Below are 23,907 nucleotides of genomic sequence, written 5' to 3'. Positions count from 1 at the left end.
AAGGTTGCATAACACACACTTGAGTTGATCTCTTACAATGTTTTGGTGTCAAACGCTACCAATTTGCTACCAATTTCATCTCATAATTTTGTTTGTATCTTTATTTTAGTCTTCATTACCGATGATGGATGCTGAGGAGTTGCTGGAAACCATGACAAAGTTCCAAACCTCCCATTCCAGCAACCAGGGAATTACATGTAAGAAATGGTGTCACCTGCATGTGTGCCTTGCTCTGGGAAAACAGGGTTTAATGCATTTGCGTAGTGTTGACCCAACTTAGCCTGTGCAGTCCTCACATGCTACTCTGAACAGGGACAACACTTTTTAAACTAGATTGCACTACAAAGGGACTTCCTTTAAGCATAAATACACAGTACAGAAAAGGTGGGCCCTTATTAGCCTGTGCGGACTGCACAGGCTAATCTGGAAGATAACTTTATGCACATGCATTAAGCCCCATTTTCTCAAAGCATGGCTCTTAATTTGTTGTGGGGTAAAAGTGCAAAATCAACACTAAACATTCTGTTTTTTTTTAATTAATTATTTGTTTTATCAATTATTTGCCTGTTTGACAGATTATTTGTTCAATTATTTTTTCTGATTTACTGCATGTCTGTTCTCTGAACGGTCGACATTTGTTTAAATCAGTTAGGCTACTGTAAATAAGGAAGAATCCTTGATGGATCAAGTATATTTTATAAATGCCTGAGCTTTTAACAATTGATTAATATGATTAATTTGAATAATGATTAATATCGCATTTTCTTGTACCCGTAATCCGTTGTAGGAGAAGTGATACCCTGTGATCATTAAAATAGAAATAAATATACCAATAAAAACCGACCAGTTTCACAATACTTAAACTGTTACTGTTTTTAGATATCACCTGACACGTCAAATTTCAGAATGAGGCTGAACGTGAATTTTTTTCATTTGTTACGAAAACGACGGATAATATTGATGATCATAGACCAATTGATTGTTCTTTTTTTACTTTGGGGATCTTCATGAATACTGACTCTGGTTACAAAAATGTGAAACATATGGATACAGGCATGTGTTTTGTGAATAAATTGATAAGTAATTCTTTACATTAAAACACCTAAAGAATAATTAAACAACATAATCATTGGTGTATAGTTATAAATCATACACCTGTGGTTTATGACACCATGTTATTAACTAGTATTTGTAGACACAGTATCTGATCATACCAAGATAATTGGTTTGTGCTGAACACAGGGGCAATTTAACAACAGATCTGTATTAATAAACAAGATTATTGATAGCTCTTTGATTAGACACCACAATAAAAAATGTGCAAATGAAGAGCTTCAACATGTGTGCAAACAATTGAATAAAACTAGTTTTTTAATCAAGAAAATTTATTTAAATGAGAAGTATATATTTTCTGCTCATTCTGAAAATGTCATTTTGTGTTGACAATATCGTTACGTCCATGAATGTTCAATAGCGTAAAGAGTTGAAATTAAATGCGTCATTGTCATATGTGGCACTATTAGAAATGGCAACACATTCAGCCTCGTTCTGAAATTCTGCGAGTATTCCTCACTTTGTGCTGTTATTGATTGTATTGTCCAAAGTCTTTATTGAGACATACAATGTATTTGAATTGTAAACCGTTTGTTGCAGTGTATCCAGTCGATGAGGAAGGTAACATAGAGGTAGAGCCAGTAATTAAGGTTCCCATAGTAACAGCTGGAGTTAGGCCACGATCATCACAGCCTGCCTCTGAAACCACGCCCACCTCTCGTACGTGTAACACTGACTGCAAATGTGCTTGCTGTGACATGCCCTTTGCTATAACCCCCAGGGTCGTAAAATCAAAAGTGAAAAGTGGACCACAGAAAAAGAACAGATCTAGTAAACAGGATGCCGCAAAACAACAAAAAACTTTTACTTCAGAACAATGCTGCTTTTCGCCGGAGATAAGTGATAATGTAGAAGGTTATTCAGAATTACAGGATTCTGAATGTGTTCTAAAATGTGTTGCGGATCATAAATGTGCTACTACTTCTGGCAGTAATACTTACATTGGTTCCGGTCACAATAATATTGATAACAATGTGGACATGGTGTCCAGTGATACAGGGGTACCCCTGATAGACGGTGCAGTTCCCAATACGGGGGATGGGGAGGGTGTGGAAGAGGTGGGTGAGAAAGTACTTGTTCAGCATTACCTACTGACCAGCATCATAACAAACTCGTCCAGCGGTAAACAGACCAATCAGTTGATCACCACGCCAATCATGCTGCCTAATGCCTGTAACACAGAGGTAAACAGTGACCAGTTGAAACCGGTTCCTGTCCACTTGGTGGCCAACCTGCTTGTCGGGCAACAGTGCGAAATGGCTACCGAATCTCAGGTGTCGGCTCTCAGTGCATTTAGGGCGGAATTAATACCCGAGGGCATCAACACAGGGGTGTATCCCAGCGAACAAGATGCGGCAACTTGTGAGACCAATGAAATTGGAAATATTGCATACATTAAACAGGCGAGCATTGGTGACATTGAATCCATGCCGTATCCAAACTCAATCTGTGATAACGTTGAGGGAATAACTAACATCACTGTTTCAGAACCCAGTTTAATGTCCACCCCTGTCGCTCCAATGATTATTGATGCCCAATGTATGGACAAATGTTGCAACTACACGGGGACAGTAGTGGACGGAAGGGAGTTCTTACTGACTGGCCCACTGACCACTGACCTGCCCCAGGGTGGGAATTTGGGTCAGGGGGTCATGGTTATTGGGCCAGGGGACTTGGAACTCTCAATGGCAGCTTCACAAGAACTGAATGACGCCCTCTCAAGCATTTAGTTTTCAGGAAATATGGGAGACTCGTTTTGGGGAAGACTGGGCTTAATGCATGGGAGTAAAGTGTCATCTCAGATTAGCCTGTGCAGTCTGCACAGGCTAATAAGGGATGACGATTTCTGCTTTTATTTAAATTTTAGTTTCAAGAAAGTTTCTAAAAATTAAACGTCCAGTTTATGCGGCAAGTGTCGTCCCTTATTAGCCTGTGCACATTGCACAGGCTAATCTGGGATGATTCTATGCAAATGCATTGAGCTCTGTTTTCCCAAAACTGTAACTTACAGACATCTGTTAGAAGAGTCAGGATCACACAATGAATATTCTTCCAATTATGTTTTTTTTTAAGTATTAGTGCTATTGATATTCTATTCACTGTATTTTGTGGAACTTACACTTCACCTTTCCCCACTGAGTTATGTCCATTTTGACATAGATTTCCGAGTTTAAGTTGTCACTTGATGGTTCTATAAACTCTACTACCAACGAAATGGCAACTCATGTTAGAGGTTTATGAGTGACTTAGTACATGTACAAAGTGCACTTTCAATTCATCAAAAACAGAACTATAATCATTGTTGTAATTACAATACTTCTTTGAGGCAATATTATTTATGTGATAATAAAACAAAGGTTTATTTTAAAACGCAGTGAACATGTCATTTTATGCAGAATTATGCATTTATATCTTAAGACTCACATTAAGTGTTACAAGAAAGAATGAATTTATGCAGAACAGAAGATGAAGTTGTTACCTGTGTTGCTCAGCGTTAGATCAGGTCCCGTATTCACCAACCAATTCTTAAACTTAACTCTAAAAAATTAACAATATTCTCAAAACTGAAATATTCTTAAATATGGGAAGTACATGTTAATGCATGTAATGACATGGAATTTCACACCATTTATTACACATTCGTCATTAAGAACTATTCTTTTATGACAAAAAGAATCTTGTAACCATTATATGTTAAAATGCTGAGGGTATTTTCGTTGTTCTATGTATATGGGTGTGCTCTGTGAAAAGGGGGTTTAATGCATGTGTGAAAAGTGTCGTCCCAGATAAGCCTGTGCAGTCCGCACAGGCTAATCAGGGACGACACTTTCCGCTTTAATAATATTTTCTGTTTAAAGAAAGTCTCTTCTTAGCTTAAATCAAGTTTAGGCAGAAAGTGTTGTCTCTGATCAGCCTGTGCAGTCCGCACTAATCTGGGACAACACTTTACGCACATGCATTAAACCCCCTTTTCACAGAGCACAGCACATATTTATGCCCCCCTTCAAAGAAGAGGGGGTGTATTTTTTTGCACATGTCGGTCTGTCCGTCGCTCCGTCCACCAAATGGTTTCCGGATGATAACTCAAGAACGCTTACGCCTAGGATCATGAAACTTCATTGGTACATTGATCATTACTGGCAGATGACCCCTATTGATTTTCAGGTCACTAGGTCAAAGGTCAAGGTCACAGTGACAAAAAATGTATTCACACAATGGCTGCCACTACAACTGACAGCCCATATGGGGGGCATGCATGTTTTACAAACAGCCCTTGTCTTTATTCTTAAGTCTCAGAATGGGTTGAAGAATGCAGGTCTAGAGCATGTAGACTTAAGAATAAATAATAGACTTAGAATCAAGAAAAATATGCCCAGCATTTTAGTTTATATTGGCTAACTCTGAAAATAATGTCATTTCCAAAATGTTTAAGAATTATTTGAATAGTGTTGGTAATGCCAAGTTTGACTCAAGACTCAAACAATTAGTTAATATTCACATTCAAAGAATATTCTTTATTTTAGAATTAACTCTAAGAATTGTTTGTTGAAAACTGTTTCAGGTATCAGTTGTACATATACTTAAGTAGCCAATTGAAAAATATTAAGTATTCTGGTGTAATTAAACGCTTGACGTATGTGTAAAAACATAGCTATGTCTAGTTGTAAAGAACAAGTAGAATTTCTAATGTATGCCTGTTTATCATTTTCAATATGAATGGCAAATGTCTTCATTTTAGGCACCATTTATTTCAAAGGGATCAAATTTATTATATTGTTTTATATACATGTTCAAATTGTTTACTGTTAAAATCACAGCTGATTAATTGTTCTTGTTAAATGCAGTTGGCAAATTGTGTGCTGTGATAACCCCAAGTCACATGATTTATTATGAGGTACCTTTACATAAGAATAGACATGCATGTTTACGTGAATAGTTGAAACACCCATAGGGGATGTCTGTGTGGGGTCATCATTAAATATTTTTCTCAATATTTAATTTTAGCATTTACAACGCATGATATACTGTCCATGTCTAATTAAACCCATTGCTCATTAAACACGCATGTTTTTACCAGACATCAATGTGTTTTTGTGTTCCAGTTTAATTGACTCACACACAAACTTAAACAGGAAGCACCAATTGATTTGAGTAACTTTGGCGTCTGTTTGTGAGACAGATTAGATATGGTTTCTTCATTTTATTTTCTGGCCCCAAATTTATTATTTTGGTAAAACATATGATCTCTTTGAGTGCATATTTTCCGGTTATACATTGTAAGATCAAATGATTTGATATACAAGTTTACAGGTTTATTGCAAACTGGTACTCGAAGTATGTTAGTCTATATGTATCTCTATGACATATCACTTTTGCCTGAGTGTCATGTTTGTCTCAGCATCGTTTATCAAGATTATAATTTGAATGCAAGAGATTTGGCAAACATTGTAATTTTGGTATGTTCTACTTTTAAACAGACAATTGATGATCTTTTGCATATTAAATTATGTTGATATACATATTTGATAAAAGAACTAACATTTCTCTCCAGATTTGATAATATGAAATAATCATGCCTTTAATATTACTGTTTCAAACTGTTAATGACTCTTGTTTTATATTTCATTGCTACTTTTTATTCTTAGCCAAGTTAACAAAAGCACTTTATTAGACAGTGGCACTCACTATGCATGTTTGTGTTAGTATTAAGTTCTATTTACCAAATCTGGATTGTCATTATATGTTAGAGACATAATTCAGTTTGCTTATTTGTAAACGGTATACCGGTTAATTGAATGAACACAGTTTATTTGATAATGTGCTTGAAATTTCCCTGTTAGAAACATTTACAGTTACGACAGTGAATTGATGCTTTTCTTTCTTTAATTTTTTGTATTATGATGTTTAAATGATGACACATGTCTGACAATGTGAATGTTATGTTTTCAAACTGATTTATGTGCTGAATGTTTCAACATAAGATACAGCTGATTTAAAATGTGTATGTGTGGACTTTCTAAAATATACTATGTATATTTGTTTATATTGTGATATCAAATCATTTTTCATGTTGTTTCAGATACTAGTATTGATGAACTTTAACAATACGACTTTATGTGTCAGTTTAAGTTAAATACCTAGTACTTATGAGATTTAGCTAGTTCTATTTTATTGTATTGCTCATCAATATTTACCTGGCCCTAACCTTTAATATGAATATATTAAAATATACCTTTACACTGAATACTTGATTCTTCGCAGTTAAAAGAGATTTAAATTGATTGAAGCTAACCTCACTTGGTATATTTGCTAAACGTGCACTAACAAAGTAAAATGCAAAAAAAGGAAACCATCCTAGCATATTGCTTCGCCACGCTTCGTGAAAAGGGGGTTTAATTCATGTGCGTAAAGTGTCGTTCCAGATTAGCCTGCGCAGTCGGCACAGACTAATCAGAGACGACTTTTCCGCCTAAACTGGATTTTTGCAAATCAGAGACTACTGCACATGCTAATCTGGGACGACACTTTACGGACATTCATTAAACCCCCTTTTTACAGAGCACGGCCCAATTTATGCTAATGGAGTTTACCAGTGCCAGGTCACTGTTGTTGAGCTTTGTTTATAATCTAAATGAAATTGTGATGTGGAAGATGACAATAAGCCAAATAATTCCTTTGATAATCCTTTGCAATAAAGTAGAGCTTTTCCAACTTTAATAAAAAAATAATTTGATTGGGTCAAAGGATTTTTTGATGTGACAATACTTACAACTTTTCCTTATTATTAAATCTATTGGTGTGAAACATTGGAGTCAAATCATTGTGATTAATTCGTACTTGGTAATATTCTGGTACCCTGCTTCTTTACGTAGTGAAAGGGGAAGGAACTCCATTCGTACTTGTTAATAGAACAATGTTGGTCACATTTATGCTGTTCATGCCATGAAAATTACTCAGTTCTCTGTTTTAATAAACACAAATAACTGAAACATTTTAGGGTGCGATATGTGTCATTGTATTAGTAAAATTTCGCTAATGAGAAACACTACACCAGCGTTTCTTCAGTGAGACTGGCAGTAGATATATTGCTGCCAAACCATCTCTTATCAATTATCGGACCATAATCCATTATGAACATATGGCCTTTTTATAACCAGATTAACTCTTTCAGTGCTGGAACCGAGTTGTGAAGGCCTTTGCAAACAGTTTGGATCCAGATGAGACGCCACAGAATGTGGCGTCTCATCAGGATCCAAACTGTTTGCTATTCGGATAGTATTATTTGAAAAAAATCGAAGAAAATGCTAATTTCAGAAATTCAGCAGACGACATTTTAGCAGACGACAAATTTCCCAGCATGCAAAGGGTTAAGTATAGTGGATCCTAATTTTAGTTTGCCACTTGGCAATTGCGTATTACTCATGTTATCATACAAGTAAGTGCGTTAATCCAGGAATTACTGTCTAGACAATTATGACACGGACTTCATGAAATCTTGAGACAAGTTTAGCAACTGCACTTGGGCAAAGACAAAATGATCCAATACAAAGTGAAATCTAGTCAACATCCTGTAGTACTATATATTGGAACACAATAAATGTTCTTTAATATTGCAATTGTTACGAAGTAAATAACAGCAAGGAAAACAGTGTATGGAAATGTGAAAGTAAAACAGTTCGAAAATGAATACCGGGTATAAACTATAGATCTACCGGTAGTTATTGTAGAGGATATTATTATTTTCATTTGATCATACACTTGCTCCGCACAGTACGCATTTACTGATGACTTCGTCTGTGAAACGTCATAAGACACATTAGACAAAATTGTGTTGTTATGCCCCCCTTCGAAGAAGAGGGGGTATATTGCTTTGCTCATGTCGGTCTGTCTGTCGGTAGGTCGGTCGGTCGGTAGGTCCGTCCACCAGGTGGTTGTCAGACGATAACTCAAGAACGCTTGGGCCTAGGATCATGAAACTTCATAGGTACATTGATCATGACTTGCAGATGACCCCTAATGATTTTGAGGTCACTAGGTCAAAGGTCAAGGTCACGGTGACCCGAAATAGAAAAATGGTTTCCGGATGATAACTCAAGAACGCATATGCCTAGGATCATGAAAATTCATGGGTAGATTGATCATGACTTGCAGATGACCCCTATTGATTTTGAGGTCACTAGGTCAAAGGTCAAGGTCACTGTGACCCAAAATAGTAAAATGGTTTCCGGATGATAACTCAAGAACGCATACGCCTAGGATCATGAAACTTCATGGGTAGATTGATCATGACTCGCAGATGACCTCTATTGATTTTGATATCACTAGGTCAAAGGTCAAGGTCACGGTGACCCGAAATAGTAAAATGATTTTCGGATGATAATTCAAGAACGCATATGCCTAGAATCATGAAACTTCATAGGTAGATTGATCATGACTCGCAGATGACCCCTATTGATTTTCAGGTCGCTAGGTCAAAGGTCAAGGTCACGGTGACCCAAAATAGTAAAATGATTTTCGGATGATAACTCAAGAACGCATATGCCTAGGATCATGAAACTTCATGGGTAGATTGATCATGACACGCAGATGACCCCTATTGATTTTGAGGTCACAAGGTCAAAGGTCAAGGTCACGGTGACCCAAAATAGTAAAATGATTTTCGGCTGATAACTCAAGAACGCATATGCCTAGGATCATGAAACTTCATAGGTAGATTGATCATGACTCGAAGATGACCCCTATTGATTTTCAGGTCACTAGGTCAAAGGTCAAGGTGACCCGAAATAGTAAAATGGTTTCCGATTGATAACTCAAGAACGCATACGCCTAGGATCATGAAACTTTATAGGTAGATTGATCATGACCCGCAGATGACCCCTATTGATTTTGAGGTCACAAGGTCAAAGGTCAAGGTCACGGTGACCCGAAATAGTAAAATGATTTTCGGATGATAACTCAAGAACGCATATGCCTAGGATCATGAAACTTCATGGGTAGATTGATCATGACTCGCAGATGACCCCTATTGATTTTGAGGTCACTAAGTCAAAGGTCGAGGTCACGGTGACCCGAAATAGTAAAATGGTTTTCGGATAACTCAAGAACGCATATGCCTAGGATCATGAACCTTCATGGGTAGATTGATCATGACTCGCATATGACCCCTATTGATTTTGAGGTCACTAGGTCAAAGGTCAAGGTGACCCGAAATAGTTAAATGGTTTCCGGATGATAACTCAAGAACGCTTACGCCTTCGTCCCTGATTGACCTGTGCACAAAACGCCCAATCCATAGCGGACTACACATGCTAATATGGGGCGACACTAAGAAACTAAATGACCCGCATCGTGCAAAAACCGGATCTTATGCCAAATGCCACCAGCGTAGCTCCGCCCTAGCCTGCGCACCCGCTAATGACACCATGTATTTGCATTTTGAAGTGTATTAGGTTCTTCCGCGCCCAAGGCTGCGTTATGTAAGGACCCGGACTGTGTTCATGTGTAATACACGTACACAGCTATCAATACCGATTGCTATTATGTACAATATATCTAGTTATGGCTATTATTTATATTACATGTACTTTATTCTATACATAGTGTAAATAGTATAATATTTATAAATATGTTATACGGTTTTAAAGTTAATCTAATGGCTTCGATCATTATTGACAATACTAATTAAACAAATGGTTTTATTGTGCGGTTTTTATTTGGTTTGTGCTGTATTCCGCACCGAATACGCAGGCAGTGAGCGGTTTACGCTTAAATATGCTTCTACCGATGACGCTTCTGATGTTGTCCCGAGGCCGAAGACGGTAGTTCGCGAAGCGAACATTCTGTGTCGCCAGGTGGCCATTTAAGAGGGACCGTAGGTCCCGAGAGTATAAGATTCTATAATCCGCACTATCAAAGGCAAACCAGATCGATGGTTTCAATCGTTCTAGATCCGGGCCTGTGTCAAGGATATCAACGCCTTATTCTGGTTGGAAAAGATCATGTCCCGAATAATAATGCGTTTTACAGTATAGACTTCAATTACTAGTTTTATTCCAAAATTATATTTTAGCCCCGCTCTGTGAACAGAGGGTTTAATGCATGTGCGTAAAGTGTCGTCCCAGATTAGCCTGTGAAGTCCGCACAGGCTAATCAGGGACAACATTTACCGCTGTTATGATATTTTTCGTTTTAAGGAAGTCTGTTCTTAGCAAACATTAATTTAGGCGGAAAGTGTCATTAGGACCGCTAATAAGGGACGACACTTTTCGCACATGCATTAAACCCCCTTTTCACAGAGCTAGGCTCATTTAATTTGCGTTAATCTTTCATCTTTACTTTATTTGTAGAAACCATACGATCATCCTGCTGGTTCTACACAGGGTTTTTGTCTGAAAATATTAAAATTAATACACACATCAGTGTATTAATATTACAGACACTCGCTCGTTGTTATCAATATTGCCTTGAGCTTAGCGAAAAGACTTTTCAAACACAAAAGTGCGAACAAACTTACACTATTATTTAAGGGCTAACTGTATCCGATAATTAAAACCAAAATCTTGATCCGCGAAACCAAATGACTGATTGACTGAGTGAGTGACTTTGTGATTGAGTGACTGACTGAGTGAGGGAGTGAATGAGTGAGTGACTGACTAAATGAGTGATTGATATGCATCTATTTAAAATGTATTCTTCACCATTAAGGCATAATAATGAACGTATCGAAACTACTGGAAATGAGTCCCTGGGTTCTCCCTATGCTTTGTATTGGAAGCTTAAAGTGATATTATGGGCATCTAACAGTATGAAGGCGTCTATCGCAACCGTTGTGTTTATTTCTGGTGTTTTCACTTCATATACACTTATATTTGTTAATGCAGCATCAACATACTAAAACAATATGCTGGAAAGAGCAAAATAATCCATTTGAATGTCAACCGTACTTTCGTTTTGACAACTGACGACAGAAATGATTCGATGAACGATGTGAGTCTAAATGTAGTTTTCATGCAGATTCGTTCATACGACACAAAGACACAATTTTGTTTTACGGATCGTTTCGGCTAAGAGGACTGGGTCAGTAATGTAAAATATAGAAAATAATACATATTTTTTATAAACAACTGGTAGCAAGATGAGTTGTAGATAATGGGTCAGTTACCACATTTTAACTAATTCTTTTGACCTGTTAATTATTTTCAGCTCAATCAAATAGTGAAAAAATGCCCATACTATCACTTTAACAATTGTTTATATTCACATTGTCTTGTTTATCTATTCATTAATTAACATGATCGTCCGTGTTAGTGAGATAAATAACTCTCAAATCTTGAATGCAGCGATTAGATGTAATGAAATGTATTATTTTCCGTAGTTCAAAATACAACAAATGCTTAAATATAATGGTTAGACTTAACCACCGATCAGTCAAACATCAATAATTCTTTAAGGGGTCCAGATATCGGAAAAGTAGCACCGGAATCGGATTCAGGAAGACAAAATCACATAGATTGGACTATCTTATTGATTTATTTCACTGGAATGTAAGGTGTACTGGGTTTTGCGCTTCTGTTAAAAGAGTGCTACATTCTTATCGAAATGCACAATTTAAACTCAATAATTCTTTAACGAGTCGAGATATCGAAAAATTAACACCGGATTCGGATTCAGCGAGTCAAATTCATATAGATTTCACTATCTTATTGTTTGATTTCGATGGAGCGAACGAGAGAGCGAGCGAGCGTATTTCAATTGTGCACGTAAATGGGACGGTCTATGAAAAGGGTGCTTAATGCAAAATATGTTTTGATTATAACTTTTTTTTTTTTTTTTCATTTTTTTTCAAACTTTTAAGCAACACTATAAACTGTTAATGTTTTATTAAAAAACAAAAAAAAATATTTTTTTTTATTATATGATACATATGTATTTTTTTATTTATTTTTTAAAAATTGATAACTTTTGAACGGCTGTAGATATCTTAAAAATTCCAACGAATTCGTGATCAGCGTGGTCATAGGCATATAAAATTAAACTGTTTATTTTATTTCAACGTTTTTTTTAAATAAATAAATTATTTATGTTTTAAATGTTACGGACATAACATTCCGCATCTATCGCTTCAATATCATGTTCTTAATTCTATCCAACAGTTCTGCATTATAAAACAAACGTTAACAATATAGTTTAGAAACTAAATCACTCGCATCATGCCAACAACTGAGTCTGGGATTGAAGCCGGATCGCCTTGGTGAGAAGCGTGTATACCAACCACTGCGCTGAAAGGACATGCACATGTGTTTCCCAGAGCGAGTCTCATTTTGTCTTTCAAATGAATTGTGCTGAAGCAGTACTTACTGGTCTGATAAGGCTTTCTTGACAGCTGATATATAGATATACGAGGGTCGCATGATAGGAAACATGGCTTAAGGCACACGCTAATCTGGGACGACGCTTTACGCACATTATGCGACTCATATCTAATGCAGGCGTTTCGAGTTTTAACTCGAAAAGCAAAATAGGTTTGCCGAATGGTTTCCATGGGTGAGTCTTGGCCCGATGTTATACAACGCGGTCGTTCGTTTCGAATCTCTGACGACGAGAATTGAGCTGAAAATAATTAACTGGTCAAAAGAGTTAGTTAAAATGTGGAAACAGACCAAGTATCTGCAACTCATCTTGCTGCAAGTTGTTTATAAAAAAATATATAAATTATATTCGATATTTTACATGACTCACCCAGTCCTCTAAGCCGAAATGATCCGTAAAACAAAAGAGTGTCTTTGTGTCGTATGAACGAATCTGCACTAAAACTTAATTGAGATTCACAAAGTACGGTTGATATTCAAATGCATTATTTTTCACTTTCCGGGATGTTGTTTTAGTATGTTGATGCTGCATTAACAAATATACATGTGTATGAAGTGAAAACACCAAAAATTAACAACGGTTGCGATAGACACCTATACACTGTTAGATGCCCATACTATCACTTTAAAAGAGCAACCGACATTGATTGCTATTAAAATCGTTGATTATACACTGATTGATACCCAGGACAAAATGTTCAGAACACTCTGGGTAAATGAGAAAACCCAATAGTGACCAGCCAGGCAGCCTCAAACTGTATGCAGCTTCGTTCAGTATACGATTTGGGGTTGCCTGACTGGTCAAGAGTATATTACTTAGTTGACACTGCATCTAATTCCCAAATATGGAACGGCCGACGTTTATGGTCCTGCCTTTTCTTTGCATCAGAGTGCGCAAGGCTAGTATCAGTTTTAAAGATCAATCGATCTTATTCCGAAAGATGCAATCAAAAACGTATATCACGCAGCTTCTAAGAAAATCCCATTCGCCCAAATGCAAGCGAGCGAACTCGGGGATTCGGCAGTGAGATTTCGACAAAATCCCTTCACTTCAATAAATGCACCACGAACTCTCGTCTGTCAACGTCGCTGCCAATGAAATACATGTTGCAGACACACTTAGGAAACAGTTGATAACCACTAAAGGAATGGGCGCGATCGCGAAATGGCTTTTCATCCAGAAGAGAAAGAGAACTCTTTACAAATAGGCACCACTTTCGACAATCACCACGGAATCCCCGGCAAAATGTGAAAATTACCATAACTATTTCCGGAATCCCCCGCAAAATGTGAAATTTACCATAATTAACCAGCCATACGCGCATGCCCACAACATAGTCCGCATACGCAACTCGGAGTCTCTTCGCAAGTGCAGCGACGCTACATTACAGTGCACACAACATACATTCATCTATCTCTAGCGTTAATCATCACCGCTCAATAACAAATCACTCAAAACACAATACGAAATCCGCTTCGAACTACTTTCCACATCCACTTCTACTTTCCTTTTGCTTTCACGAGCCTGATGCTTTCACTTTCACTTTACTGGCGCAATCCGCAATTACATGACGCACGCTCACATACGCACGCAAATTAACAAAGCAACATATCACATACATAGAATAAATACACAAATAACAACGCACTAAATCACTTGGCTTATATCTTTGCTCATCTCAAAAAGCAGTGCCATCAAATGCCCCTCATACGCGCTATTCGCTATGTCGACAACAGCCCTTTCAACATAGTAGTACATAGCCCTACAGCAACAACAACAAGCGCGCGCCAAATATGGCCAATTGAGGAAAGACACAATGAATTTCTCGCAAGTTAGCAGTCAGAATAGCTTTGTATCAATGTATAATGCACACCAAATTGTTAAATGACCATTTACCAGGTGAATACAACTGAACGGAGTATTTGGTACGTAGACACAAACATGGGAAACTTTCAAAGAGTCGAGCCCACGATGTTCCAACGACTTTTTTTCAAAAATTCAAAACTTTACGAAAGCCCAGTAAATTCTCTCATCCGATCGAGTGTGGGATGTTTAAGATTCTCTAATCCGCACTATCAAAGGCAAACCAGATCAATGGATTCAATCATTCCAGATCTGGGCCTGTGTCAAGCATGAATTTAGTAATCCGTATCTGGGAAACCTTTGTGTAGTTCACCCCTTAACCGACAGGCACCAGCAAAAACTCTTCTATTGAGAAGGAGTGCTGTATCAGAAGAAGAAAGGGTTTCCAGGACTCGCATACAGTGTGAAAGAGTAATTTCAGTGTGATGGTTGCAGTTTCAGTTTATTTGCACAATCAGCAAATACATGCTGTAGGTCACACATACTAAGCAAACATAAAAAAAGACCATCATAGTGTTCGAAAAAATCATTAGCACAAACTCCCCTCATAGTCGTACCCGCTATTTCGGTATGTCAACAATAGCCCCTTTAACATAGTACAACAACAACAAGCATGGCGGCGCCAATCATGAATATTTACAATTGCACAATGAATTTTTCACAAATTAGCAGTCAGACTAGCGTTGTATCAATGTATAACGCACACCAACTTGTAAAATTAACATTTCAGGGCATACTTCTGCATTCTGCAAGGAATACTTGGTACGGTAACACAAAAATGTGAACATTTCAAAAATCTGAGCCCAGGAAATGAGGATTTTCCGACGTCTTTTTTTTTCAAATTCAAAAGTTGGAGAAAGCCCAGTCATTTCTCTCATCCGCCGGCCTGATCAAGTGTGAGTGGGACAATCACCGTTACTACATCGAGCCCATCGCCTTAGACATGCAGCTAGTCCAGAGATACTGACGTTAAGGCTAACTCCTCAGTCACTGAGGTACACAGGGTAAGATTTTATGCAAACAGAATGGACTAGTTAACCCTTTGCATGCTGGGAAATTTGTCGTCTGCTAAAATGTCGTCTGCTGAATTTCTAAAATTAGCATTTTCTTTGATTTTTTTCAAAGAATACTATCAGAATAGCAAACAGTTTGGATCCTGATGAGACGCCACGTTTTGTGGCGTCTCATCTGGATCCAAACTGTTTGCAAATTCCTTCAAAATTCGGTTCCAGCACTGAAAGGGTTAATGCATGTGCATAAAGTGCCATCCCAGATAAGCCTGTGCGGTGGGCTCAGGCTTATCAGGTACCACACTTTCTGCTTTTATGGATTGTTTTGTTTAAAGGAGTCTTCTCTAAACACAATCCAGTCTAGCTGGAAATTGCTGGCCCTGATTAGCCTATGCAGAGTGCATTAAGCTCCCTTTTCCCAGAGTTAGGATAAATTATATTGTCTAACAAGCACAGACACAATGTGTGATAGTAATTTTGAAAAGTACTTTTCTACGAATCATGCATGTTTTACAGATTGTCTGATAAGGTTTCATCATCATATGACAATATCTGACAGTTCAATGGAAGGTTTCGCAGAATCTGTTCTTTGTGGAATGTTCCACATATAGCATTATAGATCCCTGAATATCCTGTGTGGACTGCACCGGCTAATGTGAGATGTCATTTTACACACATGCTTACTGTTTTTGTCGGGCACTGTTATTCTGCACATGTTCAATGATTTCAGGGGAGTACACGTTCATCTGTAACGAGCAGAGCTGTGGGAAGCAGTTTCTCACGTCGTACGCATTACGCATTCATGTGCGGGTCCACACGAAGGAAAAACCTTTTGAGTGTGAGGTGTCTGGGTGTGAGAAACAGTTCAACACTGTGTACAGGTAATAAACATAGCTCAGGGGTGGTATTCCAGTAGCTTCTAAAAAGATGAAGATAAGAAATAATCTTATCTTATTTTTTTCTTAACTAAGGATAAAATTGAGATATTTCTTAAGTGGTTTTCAGAGGAAAATCTTAAGTTAATCTTTATTAAGATTTGCCTTAATCTATTGTTATCCTCAAGCGGAACGAATGCTAATTTGCATATATTTTCGGTTTTTACCGTTCTAAATAAAGTAACGGAAGTTTCATATGCGCAAACATTTGTTGCCAGATAATGTCAACAAATATGGCCGACATCGATAAGAAGCGATTGGCAAATTTCAGTGCTAATGACTGCTTGTTGCTGGCTCAAATTATGAAAGAGCCGGCTCAAGAAGGGTCTATTTTGACCCGTTATGCGTATATGAAAAGCAGATTTAACCCATGTTAGTATTAACAAACGTTATTTATCATTATTCTTTATGGTGTAGCTATCATAGTGTGAAGTATTTTGACATATTTGCGCTCTCGTTTTGTACACATATTTTTTTCAAGTCGACATAGTTAATAAATTTGACACGATCATGCATTTACACTAACTTTTAATATAAAATATAAACATTATAAAACTTGATTTTGAAACTGGTTAACTAAAATATGTTACAATTATGTTATTTGACTGATGAAAGTAGTAAATGTTTATGACAAACAAACACAGAACAGTTTTGCTTACACGCATATTGTGGAATAATTAAGTTGACAAATGTTAGCAATTTTTTTAGCATTACTAAAGTATATTTATTCCTGGTTTATTTAGTTTAATTTCATATTTTCTAGCCTAGCCTCAAGTTTATTTCTTGTTAGCCAATTTTTTTTAAGTGTGTTTGATAATAGATCTCAGAATGCTCTGTATCTGAAGAAAAGAGAAAAACAAACAAGGCGTCAAAATAGGACAGCGTCATTTTAGGGCACTTGACAATAGTCTTATTCATAGGACAAGGAAAGAATTTAGAGTTACTTTATATACTCTATATATAGTATAGGACTAAATTCTTTGGCTCTTAATATTATAAAAAGTATTTTAATATTATAAAAAGTAGTTTAATATTTGTACAGCTTCAATATGTTGCACTATATTGTAGCACACAAAGTCGAAAGTGGGACTTACCTGAAATTGTCTCACTAAAGAAATTTAGCATTGGCAAAACTGTCATGTTCCCATGCAGTTGCCGACAAAATGCAACTGAATTCGTTAAAAGACAGTAAAAGCAACGAGATTACACTACTAACCGATCTCCTGCTCAGCTAATAACTTTAATATTCAATTAAATTCGACTTTCTCGCTATATGTCACTTGGTGTTTCATGTACACATGTACACCATTTAAATTTTATAACGCGTCATCTGGTTGGTTGTTCTCATTGCGTTGGCCAATGATATGGCATTTAATACCGAGCATTCAATCGACAAAATATGACAGCAAAACACAGACATATAGCGAGAAAGTTGAATTTAATTGAATATTAAGGTGATTTGCCGAAGATGATCGTTAAGGTGTGTAATTACATGTACGTAGCTTTTAATGTCTTTTATTGAATCCAGTTGCCTTTGTCCGGCAAGTGCATTGAAACATGTGTGTTTTCGATGAAAACGGTCACGTCTCTTGTTCCACAATCTTTCAGCAATAGGCATATAGTGCGTTTCATACCTTGTGTATATATAATACCTATAAGAGGGGTATTTTTTTAAACTGTTATTTTTTGTCAATATTCGTTGTTGGAAAGTTAAACCATACACAATAGGTGTACATTTAACAATCTGGAACCCCTGGGGTAAGCTCGGGGGTGGGGGGTATGGTCCGGGGATGGGGGGGGGGGCAATTTTTTATTTTTTTTAATGATACTGCTGCCTGTGCAAATGGGTGGGGTAATTTCATTGAAGAGAAATTAAATATACAATTCCAATGGCTTTTTAACTTACAAACACCATCATTACAACAATATCTAACCATAATGTTGAGCTGTTTTTCATATGTTCCTGAATAATGAACGATTGGAAACGTTATTTGCGCAATAAACCATAAAGCATTTATTACTTTCACAGTTTTACAAAGTGCAATTATCACAACACAGTATTGATTTAACAAGCGGATACAACCGACTATCTATAAATAAACTCGAGTTGTTGAGGCTACTTACCAATAGAACATCAGCCTTTATAAAATGTTCTCCAAAATTGCACTTCAATATTAAAATACCTGTAAATAAACAATGGACGCGTTTGTGTTTTTAACTTTAAGGACGAGTTTAAGGGAATAATTTTGTCTCTTTTTTAAGGAAAAAACGAACAGTTTTAAGGAATTTCCTAATATAAGAAATTTATGGAATACCACTTAAGAAATTTCTTAAATATTAAGGAAAAAACTTATTATTTAAGGAAACTTCCTCAAGATAAGAAGCTACTGGAATACCACCCCAGAATTGGAATTGTCTATCATACATAAGAGAATAATAAGGGCTGAATATCACAAACATATTGAAGTCAATTTTCTGACTCATTTTTGATTTTTTTTCTCTTATTTGAGATTAGTTTGATCATCGTGCTCATTTTCATGTTCATAGAAGTTTTTAGTTTTAGTGTGACTCAACCCAGAGTTTGAGGAGGAGTATTTTCATATTCTTATAGCTGAGATTTGAGATTGTTTTTTAGCTGAACTACATTCTCAATACTCAGTTGAGTGGAAGCTCAAATCTCATCGTATAAGATGAGCTCAAAAATTGAGAATGTGCGTGATACTGGGCCCAAGGGTGTAAAAATGTACAAAAATCAACTGGCCATGCAGGGCTGCCAGCTGACAAAATCAGGTCACCCTTACTTTCTTTGGGGTGGTCTTAATTTAAGTTAAATTATCAAATATAGTTTTCCATATATATTGTTATTCTATTAACTGACACATTTTTGTTAACTTGTTTATATTAAATTGTTTTGGCATTTTGACATTTTGCGGGAAAACAAACAGTGTCTCTGTAAATATTGCCCCCACACTTAGACTGTGTACAGATTTAAAGATTTTGATCAATGCATTTTAAAGTACCAAATAGTGACACAGTCATCAACTGGCTACCGGCAAGCACTGCTACAAAATCAAATTCTGACTGACCTGATTATGGGATTGCCTGAACAGGCAAGTATTTAAGAAATCTCCCTCGCCTGGAGCAATTTAGGTGGCTTATGTTTGCGGGCAACTGGAATTTTACACCCCTGGGTTTGTTTACAATTTTGTGCATGTTAAAATACATGCAGTTTTTTTATTCTGAAATATTATTACATAGGTATGTGTTAGTAAGATCTTGTGTACGTAATCTGAGCCTCATTGTGGGAAACCTGGGCTTAAAGCATGTGCATAAAGTGTTGTAACAGAGTAGCCTGTGAAGTCCACACAGTCAAAGCAGGCAGAACACTTTCAGCTTTTTATGGAATTCTTTGTATAAAGAAAGTTTCTTCTAAACGAAAATCCAGTTAAGGCAGAAGTATGCAAGATTGGACTTGTTGCCATGCCATGCTGAATTGTTGTTATGCCATTGTTTCTGGATGCTAGGTTACGTGCCCACCAACGAGTACACACAGGTCAGACATTCAACTGTGAGGAAGACGGCTGCACCAAGTTCTTCACAACGCTGTCTGACCTTCGCAAACACATCCGCACACACACAGGAGAGAAACCTTTCAAGTAGGCTTAAGTGTGGTGCTTCACTCTCAGTTTATGTTTGTAGAAAGTGTTCATCTATCCCTAAAACCTTTATAAGCCCCCAATGCTTTGCATTGACTATATCAAGGCGATGATCTCAGATTAAATCAGTTTATGTATATATGAGCCTTGCTCTGTGAAAAGGGGGTTTAATGCAAGTGCGTAAAGTGTCGTCCCAGATTAGCCTGTGCAGTCCGCTAATCAGAACGACACTTTCCGCTTTTATGATATTTTTCGTTTCCATAAAGTCTCTTCTTAGCAAAAATCAAGTTAGGCGGAAAGAGTTGTCCCTGATTAGCCTGTGCGGACTGCACAGGCTAATCTGGGACGGCACTTTACGAACATGCAATAAATCCCCTTTTCACAGAGCACGGCTCATATGTTTATAGTTATTGTTCTGTTCTAACAGTTGTAATATACTAACAAGTATATCTCAATTGCTAGAGTTTCTGGAGTTATATCGTTTGCTATGTTCCTATATTGTTATATTATTTAGACTATTACCTGAGGCATTACCTGGCGCCATTTTATATCAATTTACACAAATGTGTTACCGTTACACAACTTAGTTTAAAGATGTTTTGGTAATTAGCTCGGCGTTTTCGGAGAAAACCCGAGGTATTGTCATAGCCAGCTCGTCGTCCGACGTCCGCCGTAGGCGCCGTGCTAAAACCTTAACATTGGCTCTAAAATCAAAGTGCTTCCACTTACAACTTTGAAACTTCATATGTAGATGCAACTTGATGAGTTCTACACGCCACACCCATTTTTGGGTCACTAGGTCAAAGGTCAAGGTCATTGTGACCTCTAATATTAAACTTTAACATAGGCTCTAAAATCAAAGTGCTTCCACCTACAACTTTGAAACTTCATATGTAGATGCACCTTGATGAGTTCTATGCGCCACACCCATTTTTGGGTCACTAGGTCAAAGGTCAAGGTCACTGTGACCTCTAATATAAAAATTAAACATAAACCTTAACTTTCGCTCTAAAATCAAAGTGCGTCCACCTACAACTTTGAAACTTCATATGTAGATGCACCTTGATGAGTTCTACATGCCACACCCATTTTTGGGTCACTAGGTCAAAGGTCAAGGTCACTGTGACCTCTTAAAAAAAAAAAAAAAATCTGACAAGCTTTCATTTATTCAAAACTGCACCCGTAGCCGAGCGTGGCACCCGTTACGCGGTGCTCTTGTTTTTTTAGACTTTATTTTGGTTGAAATCATGGTTGTTTTAGGGTTTATGAACATTTGAACAGCCTTTTACATTTTACATATAGTCTAAAAAAATAATTAATTGTTGTTTTAATTGTTTCCTGAATGTAGTCATTTCTGGGCGTCATATTTGTTCCTTAAGCATAATGTAAAAAATCCTGCAAGTTTGTGTTTCTTACTTTCTTTGCTAGTGAGCAGTCATTAAAACCTATATAGTATATACCAGTGACAGCACTGTACGACTTTCACAATGAATATTTTTTTATATGACTTCAGGTGTGTGGAAGATGGTTGTGGGAAGGCATTCACAGCCAGTCATCACCTCAAGTCACACAAGATCACCCACACAGGTCGGTGATGGCATGTGTAGATTGGAGGACAGTTATAAAATTAGCCTTGCTATTGGAAAATTTGGCTTAATGCATGTACATAGTGTTGTCCACGATTACCTTGTGAAGACCGCACAAGCTTATGAGGGTCGACACTATCCGCCCAAACTTGATTTTTTTTTCTAAACAAAAGGACTACCTTTAACGGAAAATACCTTAAAATCAGAACGAGTTGTCCCAGATTAGCATGTGCGGACTGCACAGGCTAATCTGGGACAACACTTTACGCACATGCATTAAACCCTGTTTTCCCAGAGTGCTACTGGAATTATTGATAGAAACTGAGCAATAACAATGCTTACCAGTATATTTGAGAAAATGTCTGATGTGAGTTGGAATTGTGAACAGTATTGACATAAAGACATATATTCATTGTGTAATTTCAAGAAATAACAATTTATTCCTTTGCTGTTATCCTGCCATATAATGAATTTGGGATTTTCATCAGTTTAACAACACTAAAATTGTTTGTTTGGGATATAAGGGGTTTTGTTCATAAAAGAGGGCTTCTTCACATGTTAGAAATAACATAATATGATAGCATTGGGCCTGATAATTCCACTACAAGTTTTGCACAGGATTTTGTATAGGAACATGGGAAAAGTCTAAAGTTGGCAATGGGTGCAATCTTGCTATTGTTTTTTGTCTCCAATATTAACTTCTATAATACTTCAGAGTAAAAACAAGAAGAACAAATAATGAATTGTAATGTAGGCACATGGGTACCCCTGATTTTGAAATGCTGGCACAGGGATATCCCTGTGCTCAAAGGCCCCGGGGAAAGGTCTTCACATATTAACCGTGTTCTGGAAAAATTAGGCTTTTAACATGTGCGTAAAGTGTCATCCCAGATTCGCCTGTTCAGTGTACACAGGCTAATAAGGGACAACACTTTCAGCTTGAGTGAAATGTTTTGTTTAAATGAAGTTTTTTGGGGGGAAAATCCAGTTAAGGCATAAAGTGTCGTTCCTGGTTGGCCTGTACTGACTGCATAGGCTAATCTGGGATGGCACTTTACGCACATACAACAACCCACGTTTGCCCCAAACGAAGCTCACATGAACTATTTTGTTGTTTAGGCCAACAAAAAAAAATCTCCCGATTTGGCGCCGACCCTCAACTTTTAATTGGGGTCACGAAAAAAAAAAATTGTTCATTTTCGTTCATATAAGATGTAATATCAAGCAAACAAAGCATATATATACATGTATTTTTGGCCTTATTCTAGGAGAGAAGCCCTATCAGTGCGGTCAATGTGAGGGCAAGGCCTTCTCTACATCTCACAGCCTCAAGAACCACCTGAACAGGCATGTGGCAAAACAGGAGAACAAACAGGTATGGTTCGTAACCAGTGTTTTTGTGGCAAAAATGAGGCAGGTATTTGGTCCCATTCCAAATATCAAAATGCATATATTTTCCCAAATCACTGCCTAAAATTTCCAATTGAAAGTTTTAAACCAAAAAAATATTCTGTGTAATTAATTTTCTTAGTGAAAATAATATTGAAAACACGTTTTCTCAGTTTTTAAGTATATGTTAACAAGAAAAAAAACACCAAATTCCTTTTTTAGCAGCTCACCTGAGCACAACGTGCTCATGGTGAGCTTTTGTGATCGCCTTTTGTCCGTCGTGCGGCGTCAACATTTGCCTTGTTAACACTCTAGAGGTCACATTTATTGTCCAATCTTCATGAAAATTGGTCAGAAGATTGGGCTCAATGATATCTTGGATGAGTTCGAAAATGGTTTTGGTTGCTCTAAAAACATGGCTTCCAAGGGGCAGGGGCATTTTCCTTATATGGCTATAGTAAAACCTTGTTAACACTCTAGAGGCCACATTTATTGTCAGATCTTCATGAAACTTGGTCAGAAGATTCATCCCAATAATATCTTGGATGAGTTCGAAAATGATGCCGGTTGGTTGAAAAACATGGCCGCCAGGGGGCGGGGCATTTTTCCTTATATGGCTATAGTAAAACCTTGTTAACACTCTAGAAGCCACATTTATTTTCCGATCTTCAAGAAACTTGCTCAGAAGATTCATCTTAATAATATATTGGACGAGTTCGAAAATGATGACAGTTGGTTGAAAAACATGGCTGCCAGGGGGCAGGGCATTTTTTTCTTATATGGCTTTAGTAAAACCTTGTTAACACTCTAGAGGCCACATTTATTGTCCAATCTTCATGAAATTTGGTCAGAAGATTTTTCTTATTGATATCTTGGATGAGTTAGAAAATGGTTACGTTTGCTTGAAAAACATGGTTGCCAAGGGGCGGGGCATTTTTCCTTATGTGGCTATATATGGCTATAGTAAAATCTTGTTAACACTCTA

At 37.1% G+C, this 23,907-nt stretch overlaps 3 protein-coding genes across 13 annotated transcripts in view; all 3 read left to right on the top strand.

The window, feature by feature from the left end:
• The window catches only part of LOC127853480 (zinc finger protein 107-like), a 35,673-nt gene extending 31,010 nt beyond the window's left edge, over positions 1-4,663 (top strand). For all 3 annotated transcript variants that reach the window (XM_052388034.1, XM_052388035.1, XM_052388036.1), the window contains exons 9-10: positions 110-197; positions 1,654-4,663. In XM_052388034.1, the coding sequence (XP_052243994.1) occupies positions 110-197; positions 1,654-2,843 (1,278 nt within the window). In that variant the 3' untranslated portion in view covers positions 2,844-4,663. The remainder of the gene's footprint in view (positions 1-109; positions 198-1,653) is intronic.
• The window catches only part of LOC127853479 (zinc finger protein 107-like), a 274,428-nt gene that overhangs the window by 215,724 nt on the left and 34,797 nt on the right, over positions 1-23,907 (top strand). For 2 of the 5 annotated variants that reach the window (XR_008036630.1, XR_008036629.1), the window contains exon 11: positions 4,676-5,424. The exons of 2 other annotated variants lie outside the window; for them this stretch is intronic. The gene's annotated coding sequence lies outside the window, so the exon portion shown is untranslated. Of the gene's footprint in view, positions 1-4,675; positions 7,108-23,907 lie in introns of those variants that run through there. One more of the 5 variants, XR_008036627.1, reaches the window with a different exon arrangement.
• The window catches only part of LOC127853482 (uncharacterized), a 41,050-nt gene continuing 31,361 nt past the window's right edge, over positions 14,219-23,907 (top strand). Inside the window, exons 1-3 of one of the 5 annotated variants that reach the window (XM_052388041.1) lie at positions 14,219-14,314; positions 15,197-15,350; positions 16,087-16,237. In XM_052388041.1, coding sequence (XP_052244001.1) covers positions 16,159-16,237 — 79 coding nt within the window. In that variant the 5' untranslated portion in view covers positions 14,219-14,314; positions 15,197-15,350; positions 16,087-16,158. Of the gene's footprint in view, positions 14,409-14,470; positions 15,351-16,086; positions 16,238-23,907 lie in introns of those variants that run through there. The other 4 variants (XM_052388042.1, XM_052388040.1, XM_052388038.1 and 1 more) reach the window with 4 other exon arrangements.

Source organism: Dreissena polymorpha, chromosome 12, assembly GCF_020536995.1.
Source record: "Dreissena polymorpha isolate Duluth1 chromosome 12, UMN_Dpol_1.0, whole genome shotgun sequence".
NCBI classification, from domain to species: domain Eukaryota; kingdom Metazoa; phylum Mollusca; class Bivalvia; order Myida; family Dreissenidae; genus Dreissena; species Dreissena polymorpha.
Note: the sequence above shows the minus strand (reverse complement) of the source record. Positions and strands in the feature narration are given on the sequence as shown.